This window comes from Bos mutus, chromosome 19, assembly GCF_027580195.1.
Source record: "Bos mutus isolate GX-2022 chromosome 19, NWIPB_WYAK_1.1, whole genome shotgun sequence".
NCBI classification, from domain to species: Eukaryota; Metazoa; Chordata; class Mammalia; order Artiodactyla; family Bovidae; genus Bos; species Bos mutus.
This window is the reverse complement of record NC_091635.1, coordinates 51,230,870-51,251,219: the sequence shown is the minus strand read 5'-3', so window position 1 is coordinate 51,251,219 and position 20,350 is coordinate 51,230,870. Positions and strand designations below refer to the sequence as shown.

The 20,350-nt window shown below is 36.5% G+C and overlaps 1 protein-coding gene across 4 annotated transcripts in view; it reads left to right on the top strand.

The window, feature by feature from the left end:
• RPS6KB1 (ribosomal protein S6 kinase B1) overlaps positions 1-19,089 on the top strand; it is a 40,261-nt gene extending 21,172 nt beyond the window's left edge. For 2 of the 4 annotated variants that reach the window (XM_070390563.1, XM_070390564.1), the window contains exons 5-15: positions 320-467; positions 2,575-2,632; positions 4,072-4,172; positions 5,949-6,039; positions 6,221-6,311; positions 6,864-6,971; positions 7,276-7,338; positions 7,535-7,612; positions 11,513-11,620; positions 14,358-14,470; positions 15,380-19,089. In XM_070390563.1, coding sequence (XP_070246664.1) covers positions 320-467; positions 2,575-2,632; positions 4,072-4,172; positions 5,949-6,039; positions 6,221-6,311; positions 6,864-6,971; positions 7,276-7,338; positions 7,535-7,612; positions 11,513-11,620; positions 14,358-14,470; positions 15,380-15,617 — 1,197 coding nt within the window. In that variant the 3' untranslated portion in view covers positions 15,618-19,089. Of the gene's footprint in view, positions 1-319; positions 468-2,574; positions 2,633-3,257; positions 3,510-4,071; positions 4,173-5,948; positions 6,040-6,220; positions 6,312-6,863; positions 6,972-7,275; positions 7,339-7,534; positions 7,613-11,512; positions 11,621-14,357; positions 14,471-15,379 lie in introns of those variants that run through there. The other 2 variants (XM_070390565.1, XM_070390566.1) reach the window with 2 other exon arrangements.
• The last annotated feature ends 1,261 nt before the right edge of the window (positions 19,090-20,350 follow it).

Sequence of the window (20,350 nt, the reverse complement as noted above, 5' to 3'; positions counted from 1 at the left end):
CCTATGAATTCTGCTTTCTTGTTAAGAGCCTAGAAAAGAGTATACATTCAAAAAAGTTAGTGAATATCTGAATAAACTTGATCTGTTTACATTAAAACAAATTATTTAGGTTTTCATTTACATGTTTACTGCAGAAAAATCCAAACAGTGCAGATGTATATAAGAGGCGAATGTCTTCCGTTTCCCCTGTCTCAGTCTCTAGTGAGACCTAAGATTAACAGTTTAATGTTGGCAAGAAAAGCACAAAATAGATTTTCCCCATCCTATAGGATAAAAATGTCTACTATTTTGTTCTTATAGATCATCTCTTTTCCTTTAGGCAATGATAGTAAGAAATGCTAAAGATACAGCTCATACAAAAGCAGAACGGAATATTCTGGAGGAAGTAAAGCATCCTTTCATTGTGGATTTAATTTATGCCTTTCAGACCGGTGGAAAACTCTACCTCATCCTTGAGTATCTCAGCGGTCAGTACACAGTTTGGTGTAATTTTTTGCATTAGCTCCAGAAACTTGTTCAAAACATTATTTTTCAATAGAACAATGCTTTTTCCCAGTGTGACCAAATAGTTCTTAAAATCGGCAAGTACATTAAGATAAGGAATTCATATGGGACCAAATGTTTCTTTTTGTAGACAAATATGAAGGAAACTTTAAAGGTTGTCTTTTTTCTTCATCTGTAATGTTTTATCTTAATTCTCTTGTAATCAGTTAACAAAATAACAAATACCTAATGGATAGCCATCAAATTGACTGCACTTAGGTAAGATAATAAAATTCAATAAACCACTAACTGAAAAGGAAAACTTAGAATATTGTTTAAGGTAATGAGTATTTTTGGTATTGCATCTTTAAACAGAAGTGTTTTTTGTTTAATGTAATTCTACAGATAGATTTTTCAGTTTTACATTGGAAATCTCCCACTCATTCCAGGACTTACCCCTTCCTAGGAATTCATGGCACCCCATAGCATTTTTAGATCGCAGGTATCTACTTTCAGCAAACACACTTGAGTTTTCTGAAAAACAGATTTCACAGTAGCCTGTAACATGGAATAGAAAGCTGCACAATTTAATAACTTTTTGGGGACTGTTACCCTTTTTTCTTGTAACTTTGTTTTAACATAGTTTCAGATTTACACAAAAAAGGTGCAGCTTACGTAAGACAAAGAATTCCCACCTACTATTCACCTAGATTCCCCAAGTGCTATCATTTTACTACAGTTGTTTTGTTTCATCATTCTTTTTTCTCCCTCTCTGTATATGTATATATGCAGGTGTGTATATAGATATATATATACATAAATGTTTATAAACATATAAACACACATATGAGTTTATACATAATTTTTTTCTGAACTGTTTAAGAGAGTGTTGCAGACTTGATTTCCCTTTATCCCTAAATATTTCAGTGTATAATTTTCTGAAATTAACCACAGTATCTTACATAACTCTACTAAAATTATCAAAATAGGAAATTAACACTGATGGCAGTAATCTCTTTCCTTAGTTTCCCATAATCTGTAACAGTTCCTAAGTCTTTCTTTGTCTTTCACGACCTTGACAGTTTTGAAGTCTAGTTTGTAGAATGCATCAGTTTGGGTTTATCTGGTGTTTCCTCAGGATTAGACTCAGGTTATGCATTTTTGGGAGGACCATCGAAGTGGCGTCCTGTCCTTCTCTGTGTATCAGAGCAAGAAGTACATAAGATTTGTATCTTTGTTCCATTACTGTTGATTTTAACTTTGATCATACATATAAGGTGGTGAAGTTTTTTTGTGTTTTTTTGATGAAGTTTTTCCTTTTTTAATTAGTATCTTAAGGAGATACAAATATCTCATCTCTCATCAAGCTTTCACATAGTTTTAGCATCCATTGATTCTTGCCTGAAACAGTTAACTATGATGATTGCCAAGTGATTTTTCTTATTCCATCATGCCTCCTTCATTTATTTGGCATTCTGTTGTAACAAAGAGCTTTCTGTTCTCCCCCATTATAAAAAAGAAATTTATCTATTCTTTTATTTAAATAATTGTGGACCATGGATTCATTAGAATCCATGGATTCTAAGATTATCTAGTAGACTATAACACTTTGTTAACATCGTAACATTGTTTATTTTGATATTCAAATCATGCCATACTATTTACCTAAGACATTGACAAATTCATTCTGTTTTAAAGTTCTAAAAATGTGGAATGTGGGCATTCACTAATTTGCAAGGATGATTTAATTACGTATTAACATTTTTCTACTTACCGGTGAAATGTTAGAGAAGCTATAATCAAGATTTTTTTTTAACCTCAAGTCTGAAATCTGTTGTAAATATTTTGAAGTTTATAGATGTAAAACCTAGAATTCCCAAACTTGTGTATTTCACATAAGAAGAACACTGCTAAAAATGGAATCCTGAGGACTTAGTTTTAAACCTATAATTTTTAGGATCTGTTTTTTATTTTTAAAGGGTTGATGTCTTTTAATTATGGTTAAGAGGAAAGCACAGACCCACTCATTAGAAGTGGATTGTTGGAAATAAAGATTGCTGTATTTCTAATGTCTTTTTCTTTTCTTTACAGGAGGAGAATTATTTATGCAGTTAGAAAGAGAAGGAATATTTATGGAAGACACAGCCTGGTAAGTGAAATTTTTGTGGTTGCATGAATTCAGGTAATAATTCCTATAATTAAAAGCAAAGTCCTGTTCCCACTTTGGGCAGCCAGTAAATTGTTCTGGAGCCAGTCAGTCACTCAGGACTCAATGGGGAGAAGCAGCTTTGGGTCTTGGCAGCTGTTAGAGATCACATCATTCCTTTGCCCCCAGGCCTTGGGTGGAACGTTCTTCACACCAGTTCCTAACAGAACCATTCTCACTGGGGCTTTATTTCCTTGAATTGGTAAGCTGCCTGCCTTGGCTCTGGGTGAGTGTGGTTTTCCAGTGAAACTTTTATGTGTGGACCCATGGAAAGTATCAGAAACCATCTCCTTTTTTTTGTAGACTTTCCAGTTCCCAAGGTGCAGTCTTAGGGAGGTGATAAGTCTGCACACATCATCTGTGGATTGATTCAGTGGCCAGGATGGGATCTACCCTTCTATTTCTTAAGATGGCATCTGCTTCAAATTAAAAATATACATACCCTTTTGTGAGATGACAGTACTGGGTAACAATAAATCAGTTTATCCTACACATTAATTGAATAGAAAACACTTAAATGTTTTTTTCTACCTTAATTACCAAACTGCATTCCATTGTTTAATTTCAGGCCTTTTCTAACACAGAAGCTGCATTTAAGAGCCTTAGGGATGAAGTGCCCTTTTTTGGAGGAGGCTCTCTGAGCCGTGTTGGAGGCTGTGTTTGTGGTCCTGCTGGCTGTGAAACTGCCTCAGTTCTCTAGGACACACCCTCTCCATCCTGGAGTAATCTGCAGGATTGCAACATTGTTATGCAGCCAGTATTGCAGTGCCTTGTGCTTTTCGAATCCAGACAGGGTTGACTCAGCCCTTTATTCTTTTGAGGTAGATAAATTTGAGTGTCACACAATTTATAGTTGTGGGCTGGCTGGCAAGAGGGAGGGCAGATACTGTGGGCATGAGCTGTATATAAATATGCAGCTGTATTAAGTAAGGGATGAGTGGGCTTTTAAGGGTCAGGTTATAAGGTATTTTTTAAACTAAGGCTTGATCTCGGAGAATAATGAAGTTCCTATTTCCTATGGAATTTAAAAATTGGGGGTGGGTGGGAGAAATTTGCTTTGATCTGAATGACTATTGGCCCAGTTCCCACATAGACAGAACAAAACATGACCAATGACAGTTTGGCATAATCTGGACTTCTTTGCAGTTTTAGCAAGATGTTTTATTGATGAAATAAAACATTTTATAGTTTCACTAAACAAGTGAAACATAAATGTCTCCATGCATTTTGGCAGCAGCCTATGCCATCTCTTCTCCCCATACCCACCCCCACTAATTTGGTCTTTGGTGCATGTCTATTTCTTTCAAGGAATTTTGCTCCAAACATAAACTGCTTTGAGTGGATTATTCTTTTTAATTTTATTAAATCACTTTTGTTTCCAGCTTTTACTTGGCAGAAATCTCCATGGCTTTGGGGCATTTACATCAAAAGGGGATCATCTACAGAGACCTGAAGCCGGAGAATATCATGCTTAATCACCAAGGTGGAGATATACTGTAAACAGTTCTATAGTAAATAATCATCTTAAAATCTTCCCACACAGGTTCATGGTCATTTTCAAAGCCCCATATTCATGTGTCTGTTACTATACGTTCCTCCCTCAGAATTTATAGCATCATGATGCTTGTACTTACGGTTAATGAGATTGAAAAGAGTTGAGGATAACTGGCCACTCAACTCCCTTTTCTAGTTTAACCTTTACTCTTTATAGCTTTGTCCTTCTTTTGAAATCCTTACATAAAGTGTGGTGAGCCAAAAGCCAGTCCAAGTACTAATTTTGGTTTGTTTCTTAAGTTGGAAAGTGAATCTTAACTTTATAAATCGAGTTTTCTTTAATGATGAAAATACAGAAATATTAGAAACAATGTTTTTATGATAAATTTTATTAATGCTATGTAAAAGAGAAGGAGATTAGAACTGAACCAAACCATTTGATTATACTTTGGAAATAAAATGTTTAGTAGGCATCAGTTTATTCTTGCTGTTTGTAACAAATGTAGGAATCAGACTAATATTCTATACAGCTGTGGGTACAGCCGAGTGAACCTTGATTGTAACTGCATGTTGGTACAGACAGTTCAGCTTATGTGAGAGTAACCTGGGCTGGGGAGACTTGGCAGTTCACTCACATCCCAGAGGAGCAGCCAGCCAATCCGGGTATCTGGGGGTTAGTGGCAGCTGCTGATCCTTAGCTGTCTATCCGAGGACACAAGAGGTAGTTAATGCTCGTACAGAAAATGGCTTATGGAGAACCGATGCCAGAATAAATGTTTCAAATTGTGGGGTTTTTCTCTTTTCTTCTCCCCCTCTCCTTTTTTTTTTTTTTAAAGAAATGCTGTATTTAACCACATTTGTCGTGGATATCTATGTATCTTCCTTTCTCCCAGTTCTGTCCTCATTGCCTCAGATTTAGATTCTAAATTCTAAGACAAGGGATAGAATAGGCATGTGATTAATTAGCTTCTTTGATCCATAACCTAAGTGTATCAGGTAATTCTGTGGAAATGTCCTATTTCTTCTTCTGTGTCAGAGTGAAGTACACATTTACATGTGAGTTAATAGTCCATTGCCTTTTCTTGAAATAAACTTGGAATAGTAGGGTCCCTGGGGTTGCTGAACCACTGGATAGCTAATGACAGGTCGGTAGGACTAAACTTGAACTGAAGTGTTCTTTGTATAAGGTGATGAGTTTTTTACTTTCTGGATCAGAAATGATGGTTCCATGCTATGTAGCAATTTCATTTCTTTTTCCAAACTGCATTGACAGAATAAGCTAACTTGTTATAGTGACTAAGACTGTTTTAAGAACTGTTAGGTCACAGTTCATGGTGATAAAAGCAATATATTTGAAGTACAGTGTCACACCTCACCTTTGTTTAAAACATGCAGAATATTTTTTTTTAGGGTCTGTATACTTAATCCAGACTTCATCAAGTTTTCCCAGGACTTACTTGCTCAGGATGATAAAGGATTTTTGGTATAAAGTAAAGCTGGAGCCTTAGACAAGCTGTTTTGTCTTTTTCTCATATTTATTTTCCCACAAGATAGATTATATCACTGGCAAAAGTAGTTTTGCCTTACCCTTCACAAATTAGCATCCTTATTTTTGGATGGAACATTGCTAGTTCTTGATCTCAAAAAATAAATTTAAGGCAGAAAAATTAAAATGAAAGGATAGATTATTATCTTGTATGAAAACATTTAAACACTGCACGTACTTAGAATTCTCAGAATAACCATCTTTAATCTTTCCTTCTAGGTCACGTCAAACTAACAGATTTTGGACTATGCAAAGAATCTATTCATGACGGAACAGTCACACACACCTTTTGTGGAACAATAGAATACATGTGAGCTGCATGTTGAAAGAAATATTACTGGTTTGGGGGTAATAGCTAACTTTTACCTGGTTTAAGTAATAAGTGTGCTAAATTTTCTGTTGCACTATTTGATTCTGTATCTTGTAGAAATTTTAATTCAGATGATATGCAACTAGTGGACTGTTTAGGTGTATTATTTTTCTCTTTGTAGGGCCCCTGAGATCTTGATGAGAAGTGGCCACAATCGTGCTGTGGATTGGTGGAGTTTGGGAGCATTAATGTATGACATGCTGACTGGAGCAGTAGGTGCACAGTTAAAAGCTGCATGTATTATGATCTGTGCCGAGTAGTTACAAAGTCATTACAGGAAGAGATGATGTCTGTTTTTGGAAAATGTTACCAATGAAATTATTTTTCAATGAAGTTATTTTTAAAAAATCTAACACTAGCAATGCTTAATTAGTGGTATTATGGGCCTCTGTACTTTTAGAAGTATTTTCATCTGTACTTTTTGAAGTATTTTCATTTAGATGATCTATGTCATGGCCTGTGGTCCTATGAATCAGAGGCAAAACAAGTATTGCCCTTATTTTATAGATGGACAAAGTGAAGCATAAAATCAAATGGCTCACCCATTATCACACCAGGCTAATGGTGGAAAACCAGTTCCTTCCAGGACATTGCTTTTTCTCTGTGCCATTGCTTAAAAACTACAGCTCTTTAGCGGTCAGTCATCCCACATCACAGCATACATTTCTGATCTCTGTGTAACTAATTCAGGAAATGGATAATTCTGTTATTTAAAATTTGATATTCTTTCTATGCTAATTTTTCTTACTCTCTTCTCTTCTTAGCCCCCGTTCACTGGGGAGAATAGAAAGAAAACAATTGACAAAATCCTCAAATGTAAACTCAATTTGCCTCCCTACCTCACGCAAGAAGCCAGAGATCTGCTTAAAAAGGTAGGATTCTAAAATTAGCACTCAACGCATAAGTCTCAACTACTAGGATTTAAATAGACAGAACTGAGTATATATTTTGAATATAGAATCATACACAGATGTTGACAAAAAAGCTTACAGTTTTTGCTTCCAAAGTACAAATGTGTTTATTTAAAGACTTTCTTTTCTTTTTATTCCCAGACAATATTTGGAAGTAATTAATAAAGCATATGTTCTCAAGGCAAAATAGACCTGCAAATTCTATAAAGAAAAAAATAATCAGTTTGATTAAGTTCATCAGTGTTTTTCTTTTCCTTCCTAAAAGCTGCTGAAAAGAAATGCTGCTTCTCGTCTTGGAGCTGGTCCTGGGGATGCTGGAGAAGTTCAAGTAGGGACTGGCATGTTTGGTTATTTGAGGGGAAGATAATGCCAATTTTATATATTTGTGAAGGTTATATGTAGTTGCTCAGAAGTATATCTTATTTTGTGATTGGTAACTTCAGATAGTCTGTTAATTTGTCAGTCCAGTGAAGTCTGTTCCCCTTAATCTTTCTTCCTGCTTTTTTTGTTTCATTTTTTCCCAGGCTCATCCATTCTTCAGACATATTAACTGGGAAGAACTGCTGGCTCGGAAGGTGGAGCCCCCCTTCAAACCTCTTTTGGTGTGTATTCATGAAAGCATGTAATTTGAGAGACCTGGTACTTTTTTTACAATAAGAAAATCTCAGACCAGTTAGAAATATTAATGATACAAAAACCTTTGGCCTATCCTCTCTTCTCTTCACAATCTGTATTCTGCGCAGTCTTTTAAGGAACTACAGCAGCAATTGATGACTGTATTAACTGGTTTTAAGTTGGTTGCTTAAAATAATAAAATCATTTAAGTAATTGGGACTTTGAGTTTTCTTGCTTTGTTTTTGTTTTGCTTAACTCAGCCCATTTTGAATTTGCTTTCATATAGCAAAGTGTCATAAACTAGGTGGCTTAAACAGAAATTTACTGTGTTGCAGTTCTGGAGGCTAGAAGTTCAAGATCAAGGTATTGTCAGGGTTGGTTCTTGCTACAGGCTATGAGAGACTGTTTCATGCTTATCTGCTAGCCTTTGGTGGTTTGCTGGCAGTCCTTGGCATTTCTTGGCTTGTAGGCACATCATCCTGTCTTTTCCTTCATGTTCATGTGGCATTCTCCTTGTGTGTAGATCTGCATCCAAATTTTCTGTTTTTTTGTAAGAACACCAGTCATTGGATTAGATAGCATATTCAAAAGCAGAGACATTACTTTGCCAACAAAGGTCCATCTAGTCAAGGCTATGGTTTTTCCTGTGGTCATGTATGGATGTGAGAGTTGGACTGTGAAGAAAGCTGAGCGCCGAAGAATTGATGCTTTTGAACTGTGGTGTTGGAGAAGACTCTTGAGAGTCCCTTGGACTGCAAGGAGATCCAACCAGTCCATTCTGAAGGAGATCTTTGGAAGGAATGATGCTACAGCTGAAACTCCAGTACTTTGGCCACCTCATGCAAAGAGCTGACTCATTGGAAAAGATTCTGCTGCTGGGAGGGATTGAGGGCAGGAGGAGAAGGGGACAACAGAGGATGAGATGGCTGGATGGCATCACTGACTTGATGGACGTGAGTCTGGGTGAACTCCGGGAGTTGGTGATGGACAGGGAGGCCTGGCGTGCTGCGATTCATGGGGTCGCAAAGAGTCGGACATGACTGAGCCACTGAACTGAACTGAACTACTCCAGTATGACCTTATCTTAACTAGTTACATCTGTAATGGCCTTCATTCCAAACAAGGTTACATTCTGAGATCCTGGGGTTAGAACTTCATCATGTGAATGTTGGAGGGACACCATTCAAACCATAACAATATGTTTATAAGTGAATGAGTTAGTGTATTAGTTCTTTCTTTTTCCCATCTCAAGAATTTGAGAAAAGATAATTTCTTTTTCTGTTTCTTGAAGTGGAGGAAAAGGAGTAGGATAACGATGATGGTTATTTGGTCCTAGGAGCACAGGGGTTGCTTGCTTTAAAATTTCAATATATTTTAAAATTTAAAATTTGAACATGACCGTCAGGGTAAAACCCTCATGTACCAACTGCCCAGCTTGAAAAATTATCAGGTCATCTTGTTTAAACATTAACATAACCACCATGCTATCATAATAACTAAAAAGCTAACAATTTCCCTAGTTGTTTCTTTTTTTCCCTGTTGTTTTGATTCAATAAGGATTCAGTCAAAACCTGTATAGGTTGACTGTGTTTTTTTAAGTCTTAAGAAACTGATGAGTTTCTTAACTGATCCATAGATCAGTTCAGTTCAGTCCCTCAGTCGTGTCCTACTCTTTGAGACCCCATGGACTGTAGCACGTCAGGCTTCCCTGTCCCACACCAACTCCTGGAGCTTGCTCAAACTCATGTCCATTGAGTCAGTGATGCCATCCAACCATCTCATCCTCTGTCTTCTTTTCCTCCTGCCTTCAATCTTGCCCAGCATCAGGGTCTTTTCCAATGAGACAGTTCTTCGCATCAGGTAGCCAGGAATTTCAGCTTCAGCAGTCAGTCCTTCCAATGAATATTCAGGACTGATTTCCTTTAGGATGGACCAGTTTGATCTCCTTGCACTCCAAGGGACTCCCAAGAGTCTTCTCCAACACCACAGTTCAAAAGCATCAATTCTTTGGCACTCAGCTTTCTTATGGTCCAACTCCCACACGCGTACATGACTACTGGAGAAACCATAGCTTTGACTAGATAGACCTGATATCTGCTCTCAATTCCTCCTTTGAGGACTTACTAAAGAAACTTTACCATATGTCCTGTGTAGTTTCTCATATTTTGATTTTGCTGATTTTAACTCCATGACATGTCCTCAGCCATGTTCACCTGTTCCTCATATTTCTGAGAACTAATAGTACAGATTTAGTTTAGATCTGATTCAGATTAAATTTTTGGTGCTATATATATTGATCAGAAGGTATAATGTGTACTTAAACATTTCTTTTAGTGATGTTAGTGGTCATTAATCATTGCCTGTATCAGTGGTTCTCAGCCAGGGTTGATTTGGCAATGTCAGAGACAAGCAGTCACAACTTAGGGAGGAGCGCTACTGGTACTTACGAGTAGAGGCCAGAGATGCTATTAAACATCCTGTAACGCACCGGACAGCCTCCTGCCACAAGAGTCATCAGGTCCAAAATGTCAATAGTGCTGAGGCTGAGAATCTAGAGCCTAGTTAGTTCCAAGATTTTGTTAAGGGTTTGAAAAATTGTCCTAGTCTAATAATCATTATTCATTCTTTATTAGCTGGAATTGTCCTGTGAAAAGATACTCTTACCTTAGCTGTTTGGTTACCTGAGGCACAGTTTATATAGAAAAGGCAGGATAAAAGTTTTCTTTCCCAGTTCGTGAAATAATGAATTAGTTCCCTAGCATCTTCCAAAATTGACCAATGAATTATGTGATTTTTTTACTACAATTATGAATTCATGCTGTTTAACATATTTGAGTTTTAATTCATTTCAGTTATTTTTATTGTTCAACTTTTCTCATCTTTAGACATCTTTTCCATCCTGTTGGTTCCCAAGCTCTTTTTTTTTTTTTTTTGCTTTGCTATGCTGTGCAGCATATGGAATCTTACTTCTCTAACCAGAGATTGAACCTGGGCCACGGGCAGTGAAAGTGCAGAGTCTTAACCACTGGACCACCAGGGAAGGCCTGATTCCTGAGTTCTTTTGACACAACCACGAGTCTGGTGTTGCACCAAAGAGAAGAAACAGATCGCGTAGTCAGATTTAGGTGATAATATTCCTTCACGAGAAAATACACTCAGGCAGAGCAGAATATTATTCTTGCTCCTAGAGAAATTTAAAGGAATGAAACAAGCTATGGGAAGAATCTTTTATCTAGAGCATGTTATAAGTGTACTTTGTGTTTAAACTCTGCTTCAAGTTTTTTACAGCTTTGCCAATTGTGCAGATTGTCTCTAAAAAGGGATTTAGCCACTGGGCTAGGCACACCGAAGCTTTGTGAGAGGGGATGATTTATTCTCAGATTTTTAATAGAAATGATAACTAAAGATGTCATTTGACCTTTGATACTTTATAGTTGTATTTATTTTTCAATCTGTGCCAGCTCAGGCTGTTCTACTCTTCTATTACAGTCAAACCCTGAGAAAAGAGCTTTATCTGGAGCCTTCTCTAATGCATGTAATGCTATTGATTGTTATGTATAATACAGTCTCGGAGAAGGCAGTGGCACCCCACTCCAGTACTCTTGCCTGGAAAATCCATGGACGGAGGAGCCTGGTAGGCTGCAGTCCATGGGTCGCTAGGAGTCAGACACGACTGAGCAATTTCACTGTTACTTTTTACTTTCATGCATTGGAGAAGGAAATGGCAACCCACTCCAGTGTTCTTGCCTGGAGAAGCCCAGGGACAGGGAAGCCTTGTGGGCTGCCATCTATGGGGTCGCACAGAGTCGGACACGACTGAAGCGACTTAGCAGCAGCAGCAATACAGTCTGTTCACCATTTTCTAATTGTTTTTTTTTTTTATAAAGCAATCAGAAGAGGATGTGAGTCAGTTTGATTCCAAGTTTACACGTCAGACACCTGTTGACAGCCCAGATGACTCAGCTCTCAGTGAAAGTGCCAACCAGGTCTTTCTGGTAAGTGAAAGACTTTCCAGTGTAGCCATGGGAAATTTAAATATGAGGATGGGCCCTTTTCAATAAGAAAATTAGAATGTAGATAACCTGAGTTGTTTTTTTCAAGTTATCCGCTTATGACTTATCATTGATAAGTGATGTTGCATAACTCAGCATTCCATTTTAGCGATTAGAATCAGAGTATATGATTCATTTTTTGAATAGGCCGCTGACTTAAAATGTTTGCTCAGCATCTTAACTAAAAGCCACACAGCCATAGCAGTAGAAGAAGGGCTCATAGTAACTATTTTATTCCTGAAACAGCTAAAGATTTTTATCTGTAGGGGATTTTTAATCTGTTGATTTTGAATATTTGACATCAAAATACATTGCTTCATGTGTGATTGTAAGGAAATTAACCCTAAGGAGGAAGTATCTGTATTGATTTATACTTTGTCTCCCCAGATAGAAAACCAAAACTTCTAGATTTTGATCAACAAAAATGATAGATTTATGCCTGATGACCATCAATGCATATTATTTGCCTAGTGCTTATTTTATTACTATAAGTACATGTCATTTGTTTCCCTCGTCATTTGTCATTATCCTTTGGTATTTCTTTTTGGACTATCTGTAGGGAGAATAGAATATGGGAAAAGTAATCATTTGGAAATTTTTTCTCCCTTGTTTACTAGTTCACAGGATTTGCCATTAACTTCATTCTCAAATCACAATGTGACACAGTGTGGTATCTTTTGGGGCGGAGGGTCAATTCTAAAGTTAGCATGGAACAGAAATCGTGTAAAATAATACTTAAATCACCATAGTACAACATGCTTTTGAGTAAACAACACTGAATAGTAATAATTCTGTAAATGTATGATTACAGAGTAGTATAATATAAATGAAAAATATAATTTTATAGCATTTTAATTACTTAAGAAGGAAGATGAATGCATTATGTCTACATGATTTGCAAAATTACTGTATCCCCCTTAGTAAAATCTCTCATTTAGGGGAGTAGGCATGATTCATTTCCGTGCTGCTGTTGCTTTCTTTTTTTTCTCTCATGATGTGGAGTTTTATTTTCTACTGATGTGGAATTTATACCTTTGATTCAACATACAGACCTTTTCTTCAGTTGGGTGTTACAGAGTTTTAGCTAGTTTGACAATTTTTTCCCCCATTAAAAAGTTTAGAAACATCTTACCTTGCTACAAAGAAATCCAAAGTTGTGGTGGCAGAAGTTATGGAGCTAAGCTTTCATTCTGATTTGTTAAGCTTCTCTTAATTATTTAAATTGAACAACTAATGAACATAAGAACAATTCATTTTTAGGTGGTAGCCAGAATTCTGTTCACAAAGATTTCTTTTAAAATTAATTTAAAATAGTAACAGCCCACTTATCTGGGGATTGTGACTGTAGTAACTGCAGTTCAGTATTTTTTTTATTGAAAGATAATTGCTTTACAGTATTGTGTTGGTTTCTGCCATACAACAATGCAAATCAGCCATAATTACATATATAATCCCCTCTCTTTGCCGCCGCTCCCTCTCCTGTCCCGCCTGTCTGTGTCCTCGCAGAGGGCCAGTCTGGGCTCCCTGTGTTCTGCAGCAGCTCCCCACTAGCTCCGTTTTCACGTGATAGTGTGTATGTGTCAGCTGCTTTCTCAGTTCACCCTACCTTCTCCTTCCCCCGCTGTATGCACAAGTCCATTCTCTACCTCTGAGTCTCCATTCCTTCCCTACAAATAGGTTCATCTGTACTATTTTTCTAGATTCCATAGGATAATTGCCTTACAATACTGTGTTGGTTTCTGTCATACAGTGCAGATAAGTGTTGTGTGTTTGTGTGACCCTCTCTATTGACCCTCCCTCCCACCCACCCTCCAGTAGTTTAAATCCTAATAGAATTAAAGGATATTCAAAGATGATTAAGGCAGAGTCTGGTCCTCCTGGTTAAGCTTCAGCTCACTAGAGCATATGTGGAAATGGCCTTGGTGGTCCACATGTAGCTGTCACAAAGTATGTGCTCTATAGAATTGATCTCACTCTTCAGGACTTCACCCAAAGCCTTATTGAGTCTTTTTATAATAAGTCAAATGCCTACTTGTAGGTCACAAGGATAATAGAAAGGAAGATAAGTATAGGATTAACTGTTAAAGGGATGAACATTAACAGCAAGATAAATGATAGCTGGTAACCTAATAGCCAGGTCCAAGAAAGAACTAAGGCTACCAAACTGCATTATTGCCTGTTACAGTTAATAGTTTTCACAGTGTTGGCCCTTATTTGTCAGGAAAATACAAGTGTATTCAATCATTGGCATAAAACCAGAAAGACCATATATGCCAAGTTAGAGAATTCTATTTTTATTTTGGCCTAATAATGAGAAACTGTTGGGGGGATGAGAATATTAGTTGCTTATATGTATGTGGCTAGAAATAGTAGAATCTCTCTGCATATATCTTTGTATTTACCATCTTAATGTAGAGCCTGTATTTTTCCTGTTTTGTTCTACTTCTTTTAATACAGTGAAATTTTGTTTGCTGGCCTTTGGGGTTCAATGAATTCTGCTGTCTTGGGGTCTATGCCTCTAGAAATGGCTGGAAGGAAGGTAATGGGTGTGAAATGAGATTGAGGAGGTTGGAGAGTAAACACATTGGTGATTTTAGGTGTACATCATTATCTTGGTGTGTCAGAGACCGAGCAAAAACATTTTCTCGACGTTCTGTAGTCCACTGTTACTATCTTTCAGGGTTTTACATATGTGGCTCCATCTGTACTTGAAAGCGTGAAAGAAAAGTTTTCCTTTGAACCAAAAATCCGATCCCCTCGAAGATTTATTGGCAGCCCACGAACACCTGTCAGGTATTCAGACTTTGTTATTATTTTTTAATCTAGAAGAAAGCACATTGTTTAAGAAATTTATGCCAAGTTACATAAATGGAAAATCTGTCATCCTATTTGGTTGGCGTAAGCACAGCATCTCTACCTTCTTATATTGCAAGTGATCCATCTGTGACTAATCAATGAGAAAATGCTATATAGTTTACCTTCCCTCCTGAAAGTAAGCTGCTGCGCTGCAAAGTGTCTTCTTTAACCATTCAACATTTATTATGCACCAGGGATTGTGCTGTGTGCTAGAGACACATGATTATGACAGGAATTGTCCTTGTCCTGATGGAAGCTTACAATTCAGTGAGTCAAAACAAACAAAGAAGGAAATACAAAAAATATGTAATTACAAGTAGTGTCAAATGCTCTGTGGAAAAAAAGAATGTGTTAGTAGAATGCAAAAAATAACATAGGGGCTCCTATTCCTGAAGGAGCTAGCCATACAAAACAGAGAGGCACAGGGGTGTTACAGGTAGAAGAAAGCGCTGCAGAAGTCCTCAGGGAGGAAAAGCTTGGCTGCCTTCTTGGAAATGAAAGGGAGGTCAACATGCCTGAAGTGTGGTGAGTGAGGAAGAAAATGGCAAAGGTTTGGAGAAATATTTTAAATGCAATGAGAAGCTGTTTTAAGTAGGGGAGTAAAATAGTTTTTTTTAAGTATCACTGATGGTTTTATGAGGGCAAGTGTGGAGGTTAAGAGACCAGTTAGGAAAGTAACAATTAGTCTAGGGGAGAGATGGCTCAACTTCTGCCTCTGTACCAATACATATGAAAAGGAAATTAATTGAAAAAAAATCACATTACCCCACTTGCTTTAAATGTAAGGGAAATGTTTCTTGTTGAGATAGTACTTGAGACAAATGATAGCTCTTCCTTGTCTTAAAGCCCAGTCAAATTTTCTCCTGGGGATTTCTGGGGAAGAGGTGCTTCAGCCAGCACGGCAAATCCGCAGACGCCTGTGGAATACCCCATGGAAACAAGTGGGATAGAGCAGATGGACGTGACGATGAGCGGGGAGGCTTCAGCACCGCTTCCAATACGACAGCCAAACTCCGGACCGTACAAAAAGCAAGCTTTTCCCATGATCTCCAAACGACCAGAGCACCTGCGTATGAATCTATGACAGAACAATGCTTTTAACGAATTGAAGGCAAAAATGGTGGGGAGGGGATGTGTGAGCATCCTGCAGGGTGAAACAAGAAGACTCAAAATGACAGTCTCGAAGAGTCAGTGTCATGACATAGAACACTTTGGACAGAGGAAAATTAAACATGGATTAAAAAAAAATCAATCAATGGTGCAAAAAAACTTAAGTGAAAATAGTATTGCAGAACTCTTAGGCACATCAATTAATTGATTCCTAGCAACATCGTCTCAACCTATCAAGGATTTTCATGTTGATGGCTCAAAACTGACAGTATTAAGGGTAGGATGTTGCTTCTGAATCACTGTTGAGTCCTGATCATGTCGAAGAAGGGTTATCCTTCCATTAGGCAAAGTATGAATTTGCCTATAATACTTGCAACTAAGGACAAATTAGCATGCAAGCTTGGTTAAACTTTCCAGCAACATGGAATCAAAGACGAAAAAAAACTTATCAATTGATGTTTTACGTGCAAACAACCTGAATCTTTTTTTTATATAAATATATATTTTTCAAATAGATTTTTGATTCAGCTCATTATGGAAAACATCCCAAACTTTAAAAATGCGAAATTATTGGTTGGTGTGAAGAAAGCCAGACAACTTCTGTTTCTTCTCTTGGTGAAATAAAAATGCAAATGAATCATTGTTAACCACAGCTGTGGCTCGTTTGAGGGATTGGGGTGGACTTGGGGTTTATTTTCAGTAACCCAGCTGCAATACCTGTCTGTAATACTAGGAGAAAAAAAAAAAAAGAATCTACTTAATCATTTCTGTTTGCAGTACTGTTATGTGCTAAGCTTAACTGGAAGCCTTGGAATGGGCATAAGTTGTATGTCCTTCATTTCATCCTTATCCTGGGCCTGCATTGCACTGGAAAAAAACCACCACCTTATACCAGTATTTAGTTCAAGACGTCAAACATGTTCAGCCTGTGGCTGAAGGACAGAAGCGAGTCAGGATAAAATGCATATCGTGGGGCGGCAGAGAGGAGGGAAATCCAGGGGAAGAGGGTGTTGCCATGGTCCACTCTCTTGTGTCTAATGTCTTTACAGCAATTTGGTAAGGTTTTAAGTTTTACTTCTTTTTACTGTTTTTGCTGTCTACCTTCCTTATATTTCTTCCTCAACGGTTTTAAAAGGAAAAAAGATGTTTTTTTCTCCTATATTGGGGCTACATTTTTTGCTTATAAAAATATTTGATGGCCTTTTGATGAATGTCTTCCACAGTGAATAAAACTTAGTGACTTAATTTAGGAAACATGTTAACAAGACACTGTGTTTTGCAGTTGTAACGAAGTCTACATAAGTGATTCACAGGCACAAAGAATAAAAATAAAGGTGACTTTACGTTTCTTAAATACTTCCTGCCTTAAAAGAGCATTTCCGTGACTGTAGATGGTGAAAGGGTTTAATATCTGCAGAGCTTTATAAAAATATATTTCAGTGCATACTGGTATAATAGATGATCATGCAGTTGCAGTTGAGTCTTATCACCTCTTTTTTGTTTGTCTTTTATAATGTCTTCAGTCTGAGTGTGCAAAGTCAATTTGTAATATTTTGCAACCCTACAATTTTTTTAAATAGATGCTGCTTGCTATGTTCTCCAGACCTTTTTGAGCCATAGGATCCAAGCCATAAAATTATTTATGCATGTTGAATTCAACCAGAAAAGAGACAAGCTTTGCTTAAACAGCAATTCAAGTGATAGAAGATGAAATCCTATGACATTAAGCAAAAATAGAACCAGGAAAAATGATTGGAAATACACCTTTTCAATTGTGGCAATAAACAATTGGTAACACCTCATCTTTGGACAGAAAGTTTAAAAAAAAAAAAAAATCCCTCCCTCTAGACCTCCTCTTCCCTATTGCAGCAGTCTACTGAACTTTATAACTATAACTAGTATATTAGAAGCTACAATAATGATAAGGGCAGAAATTGTACTTAAAAGTGCAGGTCTTTATGATGTTTAAAAAAAAAAAACAGAACCCAAAAACTATGGTGATAGATACAGGCTTCATTTCAGACTGTAAATGACTTGTCCTATTCTGATACTTGTTTCAAATATGTTTACTAACTATTAATATTGTGTTGACTGCCTGACCAAATTCGTTAAAGTTTTACACCAAAATATTCCTCCTCAGTCCTATTTGCTAGTAACATTTGCATTGTGATTGCCTGGCTTTAACCACCCCACAGGTAAACCATTTTCATCATTAGTACTGCCAGCAGTAGTGGCAAACACTGTAAGTAAACTCCTGCATAAAAAGCATTAATTGCATACCTACCATCCATACAAACAAGAGTTTTTCAAACTTTAAACATTAAGTGAAATTAATTTTCTATACTGTGGCCAAGTTTATTGAGAAATTGTTTCATAAATGGATATCCCTACTATGACTGTGAAAACTTGTCAAGTGCCACTTTAGTGTCACAGACAGAAAGCACACACCTATGCAATATGGCTTACCTTATATTTATTTGTAAAAAACCCAAGCATAGTTTAAAATATATGTCAGTAGTACTAGTCTTGAGTTTCTGAAAGGGTTATTATTCCAGGTAAGTGTATAAAAAGAGATTTAAGTGTTTTTCTTTCATCACTTATTTTCTTTAAAATCAGCTATTTACAGGATATTTTTTTATTTTATACATGCTGTTTTTTAATTAAAATATAATCACTGAGAACTGAAGTTTACTAATTTTGATTTTATAAGGTTTGTAGCATTATAGAATAAACTGGGATTTATAAACCAGCTGTGATTAACAATGTAAAGTATTAATTATTGAACTTGAACCAGATTTTTAGGAAAATTATGTTATTTCTTTTTCTCCTTTATGGTCTTAACTAATTTGAATCCTTCAAGAATTTTTCCATACTATTTTTTGAGATAGAAGGTAATGGGGGTGGTGTGGGGGGGGCAGAGAATGCATGTATGGTACTCCATAAATTCAACATTCTTTAAGAAATACGTGATTATAAATAAACTGCATCCAAGCCTTGGATTTTATATTTAAAATAGGACCTAACTATTTTGGTTATTCAGTCATGTGGTTCCTAGCTTACAAGGGCTAGATCTAAGATTATTCTCATGAGAAATGTTGAATTTATGAAGAATGGATTTTGAGGCTCTGAAAATGGTTAATTCCTCAAATATAAACATCAATGTCCAAACATCTACCTTTTTTCCATAGGAGTAGACGCTAGCAAGCTGGACAAAATAATCATAAGTATTTGTCCCACCAGGACCTGTGGTCTGTGGCTGACTGATACAAAATTCTTCGTGTGATATTCTTAATTTACCACTACAGCACAAGTATTATCTCAGTGGATTATCTGAAGTAACATTTGAAAGAAGGGTTCATCTGTGTTTGCTCTTTTAAAACTTTTTTTTCCCCTACCCCAAGTTGGCTTTGCATCTATCAGAGTAAATAAATTCTTCAGCTGCCTTATTAGGAGTGCTTTGGAGGGTAACACCTTTTCTGCTTTTCATCTTGTGTTTACTGTATTAAAGTATTTGATTTCAGATTGAATGAATGTAAATAGAAATTAAATGCAAATTTGAATGAACATAAAATAGAAGTGATTTTTTTTATTATTATCATTATTACCCTAAGATAGGAAGAAATAACTACCAGATACACAAATGGTTTCAATAATTTTTCCCATTTATATGCTAGATGTGTTCAGGTTCTCATATTTAATAAACTATATATGTGAAGAATAACAGTTGTAAAAATTGCTTTTGTGGAGAAACTGAAGGAACAAATTTGTAACAAGTTTTAGTACTGATCTTCTTAGGTGTTAAACATCTGTGATTTCCAAGTTCTGTCAAAGTAGTAGAATGTAATAAAAAAAAGTTCATTTGAAAAATTATGTGAGAGCCAGCTTCACATAAAAACACTGAAGGACTTTCTTGTGCATCAGTTTTTTCAGCCGTATTTGCCAACTTCATTATTTGATGTGTATGCACAAGATTAACTTAGTGGACAAATCTGTTTTTAACTAATATCTCAATATATCTGCTGTAAGATGGGCGTTTTGTGTAAACCATCTCTATTTATGAGGTAATTGAATCACATTTGCCAATATAGTTTCTCTATAGAAGTTCTCAAATGGGACGTTTTTTTTTTATAAAACAGTAGTGACTCTTGATGTTAAGTCTTTCAGAGGGTATGATCTGAATTCACAGAATAAATGGGTTCTAATTCCTGTTTTTGAGCTGAAGGAATAAAAGTACAGAAATGCCTCTACTTCATCAGTGCTATTAGTGAACAACACAGCTCTCCTGCTGCATTTCCCTCCTTTTCAGTTCACAGTGAAGTGCTTGCTTGCTTGTTAAAACAAAAAATCCCCCACTGTCCACCACAGACTTGTTATTCAGTCATATTAAGAAAGCTGTCCATATGGCCATAGGGTAATCAGGTATTGTGTTAGGGCTGAAATAACCCATGTGGTAAGATGTTACTCTTATGTTTTTACCAAGAAGTTAGCGTATTTTTTACACCCAAATTCTAATCTCAAATTGTCTTTCTTAACTCATCCCTTGCTGTATACCCAAATAACAACTATTGGCTTCATCACAAAATTAGGAAGGTTTTTTTTTTTTTTTTAAATATTTGCAGTGATTCTCAAAGTAGGTAACACAGTTCACTATCCTTATTAATCCATGCTGGTGTAGTCTTTGTCTTACCAGTGTTGTAAATCTGCTGA